The 12,998-nt window shown below is 41.2% G+C and overlaps 1 protein-coding gene across 2 annotated transcripts in view; it reads left to right on the top strand.

The window, feature by feature from the left end:
* blm (BLM RecQ like helicase) overlaps positions 1 to 12,998 on the top strand; it is a 94,776-nt gene that overhangs the window by 60,982 nt on the left and 20,796 nt on the right. For both annotated transcript variants that reach the window (XM_059953059.1, XM_059953060.1), the window contains 3 exons: positions 56 to 251; positions 2,965 to 3,155; positions 7,602 to 7,749. In XM_059953059.1, the coding sequence (XP_059809042.1) occupies positions 56 to 251; positions 2,965 to 3,155; positions 7,602 to 7,749 (535 nt within the window). The remainder of the gene's footprint in view (positions 1 to 55; positions 252 to 2,964; positions 3,156 to 7,601; positions 7,750 to 12,998) is intronic.

Here is a 12,998-nt window from a genome sequence, read left to right as displayed (position 1 = left end):
TCAAATGATGTTGACAGCCAGGAATGTAGCATCTTTGCTTTATGTGTCCCTTCAGGTGATCTGTGCCACGATTGCTTTTGGCATGGGGATCGATAAGCCAGATGTTCGCTATGTCATCCACGCCACGTTACCCAAGTCCATGGAAGGGTATTACCAAGAGTCGGGTCGTGCAGGAAGAGATGGGGAAACTTCACATTGTGTTCTTTTCTACAGCTATAGTGATGTCACCAGGATCAGGCGCATCATCCAGAGTGAGTAAGGAACCAGTTGTTGACAAAAGCTTAACAGGGCAAGTCAGTAATGGCTTCTGGCAACATTTGGCTTGTTGTTGATTTGCGGTACTGTGTAAAACTGGTTTCCTTATAGGGAGAGGCTGATGCTGTGAGGGAAAGATGGCTTTTTAAAATTCCCATTCACTATAATAATGTGTCTTGCTGCTGTTGTGACTAAAACCCATTTGAGTGCAAACTGGCGATGGCTGATGTGCCATATACACCCCGACACAGTGCCCTGAACCTGAAGGCCCTGCCAGTGCCCTGAGCTGTATCGCACCAATCCACTCAGCTTGTGCAATAGTAGTCAATATCATCCAGGTTAAAAGGTTGGCATAACATTGTGGGCCAAAGGGCCTGAAGTGTGCTGTAATGTTGTTTGAGTGGAAACACTCCAATTGCCTGTTCGTGAAGAAAGTGTCATTCAAGGATCTTGGTTTAAGCTTTTAGAAATTTCATAAGGTCTACAAGAGCTTAATGCAAATTTGAAGCAACTGACAGCCCACTGGAGGTACTTGCCAAGTTGAGCAGCAACTGTAGGAGGAAATGTACTGTGCACGTTACTTTGCCCCCACACCTGCTGAGTTCTTCCACCAAATTGTTTGTTGCTCCAGATTCCCTTGTCTGCAGTTTCTTATATCTCTTAATAAAAATTTGAGTTCCTTTTCTTGATTATACATAGAACTTTGAAAACCATCACATTACAAGCCTCCCCCCCACCTTCTTTATAGGGCCCCTGCCCCCTCCCTCTTCAGTCCTGACGAAGGGTCTCGGCCCGAAACGTTGGCTGCTCATTTCCACGGATGCTGCCCGACCTGCTGAGTTCCTCCAGCTTGTTTGTACATGTTACGTTACAAGTCATTTGGCCCATGATGTTATGCTGACTTTTTAACCTACACTAAAGATCAATTGTAACCCTTATCTCCTACGTAGCCCTTCCATTTTCTTACATCCGTGTGTCTAAGAGTTTCTTAAATCTCTCTAATGTATCTACCTCTGCCACCACCATGGTGGAGTATTCCATGCACCTACCGCTCTCTGCATTAAAAAAAACTCACCCCTGACATCTCCTAAATACTTTCCTTCAATCACCTTAAAATTATGTCTTCGAGTATTAGCCATTTCTACTGAGAAAAAGTCTCCAGCTATCGAGTTGATATGTGCCTCTTATCATGTACACTTATATCAAGTCATCTCTTATCCTTCTTCGTTCCAAAGACAAAAGCTCTAGCTTGCTCAACCTATCCTCATGCTTTCCAATCCATGCAGCTCCCTGGTAAATTTCCTCTGTACCCTCTCTAAAACTTGTATCTCCTTCCTATAATGAGGCAACCAGAACTGAGCACAGAATTCCAGATGTTCTAACCAGAGTTTTCTTGGGCTGCAATATTACCTCAGAGCTCTTGAACTCAATCCCTGATTAATGAAAGCCAATGCACACTTTTACATCGTATGTGCACAAGTAAGGGCTTGGTTGTGGCACCTGAATAATCTGCACCCATGAGTATACACTATAGTTCCAGCATGTTCATTCTACTGTGACTGACTCAGAACATCCAGCAGGAACAAAAGAGCCAGGATTTCATGGGGAAATTACAGCAAGCCTCATGCTTGACCCTTAAAAGCACAACAATGTGTGAGAAGGGAGAAGTTTGAATCACTGAAGGTCACAGGATGAGTTGTACCCTGCTAAAGTGGAAGCTTGGTCTGTACCAGTGTCATTATCAGTGAACCGTGAAGTTGATTTGAACACTTTAGCAAGAAAGGGCTGGTATTTAAGACTTATTTCTTGCAATGACATCCCACGATAGAAAAGAGACCAATTGAAACTGTGAACTTTCATTCCTGCAGTTCTTCCGGGCTCTTAAAATACAAAAACAAATCTGCTTTTCTTACAGCCTATTTTCACCTTTCACCCGTCACAAGAGATTCTACAGATGCTGGAAATCCAAAGTGACACACACAACCTGCTTTTGGAACTCAGCGAGCCAGGCAGCACCTATGGAGCAGAATAAACAGTCAACGTTTCAGGCCGAGATCCTGATGAAGCTTTGATCAAGGGTTTCAGCGGGAAACGTTATCTGTTTATTCCCCTCTATAGATGTTGCCTGACCTGTGTTCCTCTGGTATTTTGTGTGTTAGCAATCATTAATGTTTCACCTTTCATTTGTCTGTTTCTTAGGGTCATAAAAACATACGACACAGAAACAGGGCCTTCGGCCCATCTAGTCCACACCAAACAATTTAAACTGCTTCTCCCATCGGCCTGCCCTTCATACCAGTACCATCCATGTACCTATCCAAACTTCTTTGAAACATTAAAATCAAGCCTGCATGCAACACTTGTGCTGGCAGCTCATTCCACGCTCTCAGAACCCACCGAGTGAAGAAGTTTCCTCTTAAACCTTTCACCTTTCACTCTTAACCCATGATCTTTGATTGTAGTCTACATCTCTTTGGCCCATGTACATTTCTTTCTACATCTCCTTGAAAAACAGATGCTTGTTACTGCAGGATTTCACGGAGATATCCTTGATCTCTATCTTATCTGACCAACGAGACCTTGTAGCAGTCTAGGGTAAAAGGTTATGCAAGCTTGAAGTGTTGGAGAAGGGTGTGCAGGGCACCCTGCAAGATGCTGGATTCTGCACCATTCTGCGTCTGCCCTAAAATGTGATATGCTTTTTTGCAGTGGAGAAAGATGGGAACCAGTTCACCAAGCAGACGCACTTCAACAACTTGTACAATATGGTGCATTACTGTGAGAATGTGGTGGAGTGTCGCAGGATACAGTTGCTGGCCTACTTTGGGGAAAACAGCTTCAATGCCCAGTTCTGCAAGGAGCACCCAGAGGTGACCTGTGACAACTGCATCCGGAAGAAAGTATGTTCTGCTTAGTTATTAGTTGTTCTTACAAATATTAACACGGTATTACTGGATAATTAACCTTTCGTACTAGGTTCTAAAATATTGATTCACGTTACAACTGCTAAAGTACTATTACTTAATGAGTGGCTTGTGCTGTTAAAGCAGAGATTAATAGACTCTATAAGACATAGGAGCAGAATTAGGTCATTCTTCTCCTCTGAGCCTGCTCTGCCTTTTGATCATGGCTTATTTATTATCTCTCTCAACCACGTTCTCCTGCCTTCTCCCATTAGAGTCAGGGCATCAAAGGTTACAGGGAAAAGGCAAGAGAACGGCTTGAGGAAAAATAAATCAGCCATGATCAATGACAGAGCAGACTTGATGGGCCAAATAGCCTAATTCTGCCCCTGTGTCTCAAGGTACTAGTAAAAGGGTTTTGAGGAAACAGTTTCCTGTGGCAGGAGGGTCACGAACCAGAGACCACTGATAAAAGAACCAAGAGCTGATGGGAATGTGCAGCTTGGATTCTGATCTGGATTGTGATGTATGGAAGAGTGAAGGAAGCAGATTGACCGGGGACTTTTCAAATGGAATTGATAAATAGTTAGAAAACAGACTGTGGGGAAGGACTAATGTTCTGTGCAGAGATAATACAGGCACTGGAATGAATGGCTTTCCTCTCTATTTATTTTGTTATGGCCATACAGCGTGGAATTGGCCCTTTGAGCCACGTTGTGATTTAATCTGAGCCTAATCACAGTGTGTTGGTGCGTGGCCTAGTGGGCAAGGCATCAGACTGGTAACCTGAAGGTCACTGGTTTGAGCCTCAGCTGAGGCAGCGTGTTTGTGTCCTTGAGCAAGGCACTGAACAATACATTGCTCTGTGGCGTCACCGGTGCCAAACTGCATGGGTCCTAGTGCCCTTCCCTTGGACAACATCAGTGGCGTGGAGAGGGGAAGGCCTGCAGCTTGGGCAACTGCCGGTCTCCCATACAACCCTGCCCAGGCCTGCGCCCTGGAAACTCCAGGCGCAGATCCATGGTCTCTTAAGACCGACGGATGCCACCACCAATCACAGTGCAATTTACAACAGCCTACCAACTGGTATGTCTTTGGACTGAGAAAGGAAACCATAGCACCCAGCATTAACCCACACAGTCACAGAGAGAAAGCACAAACTTACAGGCAGCTGCGGGAATTGGATCTGGGTTGCCTGTACTGTAAAGTGCTGTGGTAACCTCTGTGATTGTGTGTGTTAAGCCCTGCATCATAAAACAAGCTATTTAGTGATACAGCACACAACCCCAATTAACCCAAATCACAGGACAATTTACAATGACCATATAACCTACCCAGTACGTGTTTGAACTGTGGGAGAAAACTGGAGCACTTGCATTCCACAGGCAGGTCGTACAGAGACCCTTACTGAATGGCACCAGAATTGAACTCTAAACTCTGGAGTAGCGTTGCGCTATCCACTACATTACCATGGCGCCCTAATGTGAAGTGTATGTTCTATACTGCATTCATCAATGACACACCTGCATTTTTTCCAAAACCACAGTATGTGCATGCAACATCTGGTATTTTCAAAATTCAAAGTTAATGTTATTGTCAAGTACAAATATGTCACCATTTACAACCCTGGGATTCATATTCCTGCAGACATACTTAACAAATCTATAAAATAGTAACTATAACAACATCAGTGAAAGTCAGGTAGAGTGCAGAAGACAACAAACTGCAAATGCAAATATAAATAAATAGCAAAAAATAATGAGAACTTGAGATAACCAGAGTCCTTAACGTGAGATTATTGACTGTGTGAACATCTCAATGGCAGATGAGTGTAGTTATCCCCTTTGGTTCAAGAGCTTGATGTTTCAGGGGTAGTAACTGTTCTTGAACCTGGCTCTACAAGTCCTGAGATTCCAGTATCTTCTACCCAACAGTAGCAGCGAGAAGAGATCATGGCCTGGGTGGTGGGGATCTCTGCTGATGGATGCTGCTTTCCTACGACATGGGAATGGTTATGCACCACTATTGTTAATTGTACCTGGTCAATGACTGGCTGCATGTCTACAAGATCAGATTACTCCCTAATAACAGGTGATGCACTTTGCAGCAGATATTCCGTATATTATCACACGACTGTTCAGTTGCCGATTAACAACCACGAGACGATGTTCCAACATACTGTGCCACAGCATCAGGAGGTGGAATGCTGGTTTATTCCGATTTATTTATCACATGTACAGTGGTGCTAGAAAGTTTCTAAACATTGTAGAATTTTCTCAATTACTGCATAAATATGACCTAAAATGCGATCAGATCTTCGCATAAGTCCTAAAACTAGATTGAAAGAGCCCAATTAAATAAATAACACAAATAAACTTTCTACTTGTTCATTTATTTATTGAGAAAAGTGATCCAATACTACATGTATTTGCTGAAAAGGGTATGTGAACCCATGGGGTGATGCCTGCTACAAAAGCTACTTGGAGTCTGGTGTTCCAATCAATGAGATCAGACTAGAGGTGAGGGTTGTAGAGGTGCCCTCCCCCGTATAAAAAAGACACAGAAAGACAGGTTACTGACAAAGCCTGCACTTCTCATGAAAGATGCTTTGTGCACCATGCTTCGACCAAAACAGCTTTCAGAGGACTTTAGAAGAAGAATTGTAGAGATGCATGAAGCTAAAAAAGGCTACAAAAGCATTTCTAAAGACCTTGAGTGTTCACCAGTCCACAGTATGAGAAATAGTCTATAAATGGAGGAAACTCAGTACTGTTGCTACTCTCCCTAGGAGTGGGCACACAAAGTACAATGCTGAAGGAGGCGAAAAAGAACCCAATGGTAACAGCAAAAGACTACAGAAATCTACAGAACTTGCTAAAAGTCTCAGTTCATGTGGCCACTATAAGAAAAACACTGAATAAGAATGGTGTTCATGGAAGGACACCACGGAGGAAACCACTGCTCTCCAAAAAAAAACATTGCTCACTTCTCCAGTTTGCAAAAAAACCACCTGGATGTTCTGTGATACTTCTGGGACAATGTTCTGTGGAAAGATGAGACAAAAGTTGAACTTTTTTGCAGAAGTGCACATTGTACATTTGGAGGGAAAAGGGCACTGCACACCAACGCCAAAACCTCATGGTTTGGGCTGCTTTGTTGCCTCAGGACTTGGACAGCTGGCAGTCATTGTGGGAACAATGAATTCAAAATTGTATCAAGATATTTTACAGGAGAATGTCAGGGTAGCTGTCTATCACCTGAAGCTTAATAGAAGTTGGATAATCCAACAATGATCCGAAAGACGAGAAAAGCAATAACAGAATCGTTTTTAAAAGAAGTAAATTTGTCTTTGGGAATGGCCAAATCAAAGTCCTGACCTTAATCTTATAGAAATGTGGAAGGACCTGAAGCAAGCAGTTCATGCAAGGAACCAACATCCCAGAGTCGAAGTAGTTTTGTAAGGATGAATGGCCTGAAATTGCTCCAAGCTGATGTGCAGGACTGATCAACAGTTACTGGAAGTGTTTGGTTGAAGTTATTGCTATACAAGGGGGTCCACCAGTTACTGAAAACAAAGGTTCACATTTTTCAACAAATAAGTGTATTAGTGGATCATTTTTCTCAGTAAGTAAGTGAACAAGTATAATTTTTTGTGTTATTTATTTAATTAAGTTTTCTTTACCTAGTTTTAGAACTTATGTAAACATCTGATCACATTTTAGGTCATATTTGTGAAGAAATAGAACTCTATAGGGTTCACAAACTTTCTAGCACTACTGTACATTGAAACATACAGTGATATGTCATTTATATTAATAGCCAACACACCCAAATGTCACGATACATTCCAGTGCCAACATATCATGCCCACAGTTCTTGGCAGTACGGCACGAACAACAGCAAAACAAGTCCCTTTCCTACCCTCCACACACTCACTCACCCACCCACTCAGTCACACACATGGAAGGGCCTTCATCTCTAGGAAAGACCTCCTCTGGGCCTTCAGAAATGAACACACAATACCCATACGTGGAAGAGTGGGTTTGTGTACATTGGAGGCTTTGCTGCGCATCGCCTGTATGAGATTTGACCTTGCGGCATTGATGTTGGTGGTCAGTGTTCTCTAACGTGATCTACTTAGGGGAATATTTATCCTGACATGACCAGTCATCGCAGCATCTTTTAATTGCACAACAGCACTGCACAGAAGGAGAACATTCTGCCCGTTGAATCAGTCGTGACTCTTTCAAAAGCAAATCCACTTATTCTCCTTTATTACCATTGACCTCTGTTGTCAGACAACACATTACAAGTCCCATCCATTCAGTCAACAAGAGCTTTGTTCTGTTGAGCAGCTATTATTTCTTAAAGTGGTGCCCAGTAAAATGTACTAAATTTCCCTTTTGTTCTGTACTCCATCACTGCTAATTCTCCATATTGTAGAATTACAGGACCAAGAATGTGACGGAGGAAGTGAAGCGAATTGTGCGCTTTGTTCAGGAGCACTGCGATACTGGCAGTGGGAGGAAGTACCACGCAGCCCAGTCATCCTGCCGGCTCACCCTGAACATGCTGGTCGATATCTTCCTCGGTGAGTGCAGCTTACTTCCAGGTTGTTAGATGTAGGGGTGTGAGGGAAATGGAGAACTAGGCACCAAAAAACAAGCAAGGGTTTGTAATGTGTTCTCATTATAAAACTCTATATCTGGGGTGCTGTAACTTTTATGTTTTTTTTTCTTTTATGTCTGTTCATTTTCATTATCTCCAGCGTTGTTCAGATCAATCCCCCCTCATCCTTGTTGTCTCCCACCCTCACACCACTCATCTCACTCTGGTGCTCTTGCTCCCTTCCCACAACCAGGCACCCCCTTCCCCCACCTCACTTGCTGTGGTGTTCTCACACCTACTCCGACACACAACCACCTCTGGGCATTCCAGTGACCTTTACGGCAGACAGATTAACACACGCAAAATGTTGGAGGACAGATGCTGAATTACTCTGGATTTCCAGCGCCTGCAGAATATCCTGTGTTTATGATCAGCATGCAGATATGCATAAATTGGGATAAAAGTGAAATTTTACCTCTTACTAAAGGAGATTATAATCAATGTCGATTAATAACTCAATTTAGATGGTCGGCAAATGGTATAAAATATTTAGGTATAAGAGTTGATGATGACATAAAAAACTTATACAAATTAAATTATTCACCACTTTTGAAAAAAATTCAGGAAGATCTTGATAAATGGATGGCATTACCAATAACATTAGTAGGTAGAGTAAATACTATAAAAATGAATATATTCCCTAGACTACAATATTTATTTCAATCACTACCAATACAACTACCCCAGAAGTTTTTTCAAGAGTTAAACAAATATGTGAGGAAATTTCTCTGGAAAGGTAAGATGTCAAGAATATCGTTGGAAAAATTGACATGGAAATTTGATCTAGGAGGATTACAACTTCCAAATTTTAAGAATTATTATAAAGCAAATCAACTTAGATTTATTGCATCTTTTTTCGAGAAAGATAAACCGGCATGGATTAGAATAGAACTAGATAAAATAGGAGAAAACGTACCAGAAGATTTTATATACAAATGGGAATCTAAATGGATACGGGAAAAGAAAGAATCTCCTATATTAAAACATTTGATTGACTTATGGAATAAGATAAATGTTGATGATGAGACAAAAAAATCTTTATTAGCAAAAAGATCTTTAATTCAAAATAGACTTATTCCTTTCACAATGGCCAATCAACTTTTATATAATTGGTTTCAAAAAGGGATTAGATATATAGGAGATTGTTTTGAAGGAGGTATATTAATGTCATTTGATCAATTAAAGAATAAATATAAAGTATCAAATAACACTTTATTTTGTTACTTTCAATTAAGGGCTTATTTAAGAGAAAAATTAGGTCAAACAATGTTATTGCCGAAATCTAATGAAATAGAAATTTTAATTCAAAAAGGAAATATTAAAAAATTTATATCTTGTATGTATAATTTGATTCAAAAACAGGCAATTAAACAAGGAGTCCGTAAGTCAAGACAAAAATGGGAAAGTGATTTGAATATTAAAATTGAAGAAACAAATTGGTCAAGACTATGTCTTGATAGAATGACAAATACAATAAATGTTCGGTTAAGATTAGTGCAGTATAATTTTCTACATCAATTATATATTACACCACAAAAAATAAATAAATTAAATCCAAATTTATCGGATCAGTGTTTCCGATGTAACCAGGAAACTGGTACTTTTTTACATTCTACGTGGTCTTGCTCTAAAATTCAACCTTTTTGGACAAATTTAAGACTTTTACTGGAACAAATTACAGGAACACAATTTCCTCATAATCCAATATTACTCTTACTAGGTGATATTGAAGGGATAAAACCGAAACTCAAACTAAATAAATATCAGAAATAATTCATAAAAATTGCACTGGCAGTAGCCAAAAAAGCTATTGCAGTTACTTGGAAATCGGATACATATTTAAGTATAGACTCTTGGAAGAAAGAAATCTATGGCTGTATTCCATTAGAAAAAATTACTTATAATTTAAGAGATAAATATGAAACATTTCTGAAAATTTGGAGCCCTTATTTACAAAAGACAGGACTAAGTATATAGATGCTCTGAAGATGAAACAATTGGTTATTTGGGGAAAGAAATAAATATATATATTAAAGTTATTACGAACTCCATGGAGCATGTGGAGATCTTCCAACAACCAGGCACTCTTTCTTTCTTTTTTTTCTCTTTCTTTCTCTTTATTTTTCTATAGGGCAGTTAGGGGGAGGGGTTAAGGGGGGGTAAGGGTTATATACATTTTTTCATACTTTACTCTGTAATTAAAAATGCAATAAAAAAAGTTTTCAAAAAAAAGCATGCAGATATACGTTACATTCAAGATTATTTAATGCGATTTCATGTACACAATTGTAAGGAGAACAAAATAATTATTACTCTGAATCCATTCAGCACAAAAAAACCCACAAAAGCTAAAGAATACAATAATAATACTAAAAAACAACATAATAGATATACATATATAAGATAGCTTCTGGTAAACGAATTCCCCCCCCCCCCCCCCCCCATTCAACACTCTGACCTTTTTACCTTTTCTCATCTACTTCCCCCGGGTCCCATTAACCTTCCTTTTCCCAACCCACCTGGCTTCACCCGTCACCTTCTAGCTAGCCTCCCCCCCCCCCCCCACCTTTTTATTCTGACGTCTTTCCCCCTTCTTTCTGAGTCCTGAAGAAGGGTCTTGATCCAAAACATTGACTGTTTATTCATTTTTTTAGATGACCTACTGAGTTCCTCCAGCATTTTGGGTGTGTTACATACAATAGGTTATTTATGTTATTGTGTGCGTTTTTTAATGTTATTCACAAGGGTCAATACAGGGATTTTGTATGAAAGATCAAACCATCAATGAAATAATGAATGATCCAGTGGTCTTTCATTGGGTATTTTTGTTGGCCAGGACACAGGTAGAACTATTTGCCTTGACATAATCCCAGGGATTGACAATGTTTGGTCTCTCCCTAATGTGTGTGGGTAAAGCAAAAATGGATAAATTTCATTTAGTAAAGAGTAGTAAATTTAATTAGGCTGTCATGGTAGTGTAGCAGTTAGTACAACACTATTACAATAAGAGTTTGTACGTTCTCCTCATGGCCATGTGGGTTTTGTCTCGATGCTCCAATTTCCTCCCAAAGTACAAGGATGTACCAGTTAGTAGGTTAACTGGTCATTATAAATTGTGTTGTCATTAGGCTAAGGCTAAATCGGTAGGTTGCCGGGTGGTGCAGTTCATTGGGCCGGCAAGGCCAGTTCCGCGCTGAATGAATGAACGAACGGATAAATGAATAAAGCAAGCTACCAGCCAGCCAACCCAACCAACCCACACCTCTGAGGCAGCTTATCTCATTGTGGTTTCTCGGGGCTCCCTCTGATCGCATGCTTCATCAGTACCTCCTTTTCTGCAAACCACTTGGGGTGTTCTTAAGGTTGTGAAGGGTGTTATAAAAATGCACTTGCTGCACCCAGCATATATGTACATCCTCTGCACATCCTCTCTGGATGCCATGCCAATCCCTAACTGACTCCACAACTCACTGGCACACTCTCATCCTGCACTGGTCGCTTCTCATCCTTTATTGCTGCTGTTTCATATATTTATACGACTGCTTGTTTTACTAAACATTATACTGTCTTGCATAATCGTGAACCTCACATTTTCTATCAACCTGTTGATCTTCAAGCTATGCCACCCAAGGACTTTTGCTAATATTTTGTGACTGTGTGTGCTGGATCATCACTATATATGCTGTATGTACTGGGCTATAGCTGTAAGTGCTGGGTTATAGCTGTATGTGCTGGGTTATAGCTGTATGTGCTGGGTTATAGCTGTATGTGCTGGGTTATAGCTGTATGTGCTGGGTTATAGCTGTATGTACTGGGTTATAGCTGTATGTGCTGGGTTATAGCTGTATGTGCTGGGTTATAGCTGTATGTGCTGGGTTATAGCTGTATGTGCTGGGTTATAGCTGTAACTGCTGGGTTGCAGCTGTAAGTAATGGGTTACAGCTGTATGTACTGGGTTACAGCTGTACGTACTGGGTTACAGCTGTACGTGCTGGGTTACAGCTGTACGTGCTGGGTTATAGCTGTACGTGCTGGGTTATAGCTGTACGTGCTGGGTTATAGCTGTACGTGCTGGGTTATAGCTGTAAGCGCTGGGTTATAGCTGTAAGCGCTGGGTTATAGCTGTAAGCGTTGGGTTATAGCTGTATGTGCTGGGTTATAGCTGTATGTGCTGGGTTATAGCTGTAAGTGCTGGGTTATAGCTGTATGTGCTGGGTTATAGCTGTAAGTGCTGGGTTACAGCTGTATGTACTGGGTTACAGCTGTATGTGCTGGGTTATAGCTGTAAGTGCTGGGTTATAGCTGTAAGTGCTGGGTTATAGCTGTATCTCCTGGGTTATAGCTGTGACTGCTGGGTTATAGCTGTATGTGCTGGGTTATAGCTGTATGTGCTGGGTTTTAGCTGTATGTGCTGGGTTTTAGCTGTATGTGCTGGGTTTTAGCTGTATGTGCTGGGTTATAGCTGTATGTGCTGGGTTATAGCTGTATGTACTGGGTTATAGCTGTATGTGCTGGGTTATAGCTGTATGTGCTGGGTTATAGCTGTATGTGCTGGGTTATAGCTGTAAGTGCTGGGTTACAGCTGTATGTACTGGGTTACAGCTGTATGTACTGGGTTATAGCTGTATGTACTGGGTTACAGCTGTATGTACTGGGTTATAGCTGTATGTGCTGGGTTATAGCTGTAAGTGCTGGGTTACAGCTGTATGTACTGGGTTACAGCTGTATGTACTGGGTTACAGCTGTATGTACTGGGTTACAGCTGTATGTACTGGGTTACAGCTGTATGTACTGGGTTACAGCTGTATGTGCTGGGTTATAGCTTTATGTACTGGGTTACAGCTGTATTTACTGGGTTATCGCTGTATGTGCTGGGTTATAGCTGTATGTGCTGGGTTATAGCTGTATGTACTTGGGTTATAGCTGTATGAGCTGGGTTATAGCTGTATGTGCTGGGTTATAGCTGTAACTGCTGGGTTGCAGCTGTAAGTAATGGGTTACAGCTGTATGTACTGGGTTACAGCTGTACGTACTGGGTTACAGCTGTACGTGCTGGGTTACAGCTGTACGTGCTGGGTTATAGCTGTACGTGCTGGGTTATAGCTGTACGTGCTGGGTTATAGCTGTAAGCGCTGGGTTATAGCTGTAAGCGCTGGGTTATAGCTGTAAGCG

The sequence above is a fragment of the Hypanus sabinus genome, chromosome 28, assembly GCF_030144855.1.
Source record: "Hypanus sabinus isolate sHypSab1 chromosome 28, sHypSab1.hap1, whole genome shotgun sequence".
In the NCBI taxonomy this organism is placed as follows: Eukaryota; Metazoa; Chordata; class Chondrichthyes; order Myliobatiformes; family Dasyatidae; genus Hypanus; species Hypanus sabinus.
This window is presented reverse-complemented; position numbering and strand designations above follow the sequence as displayed.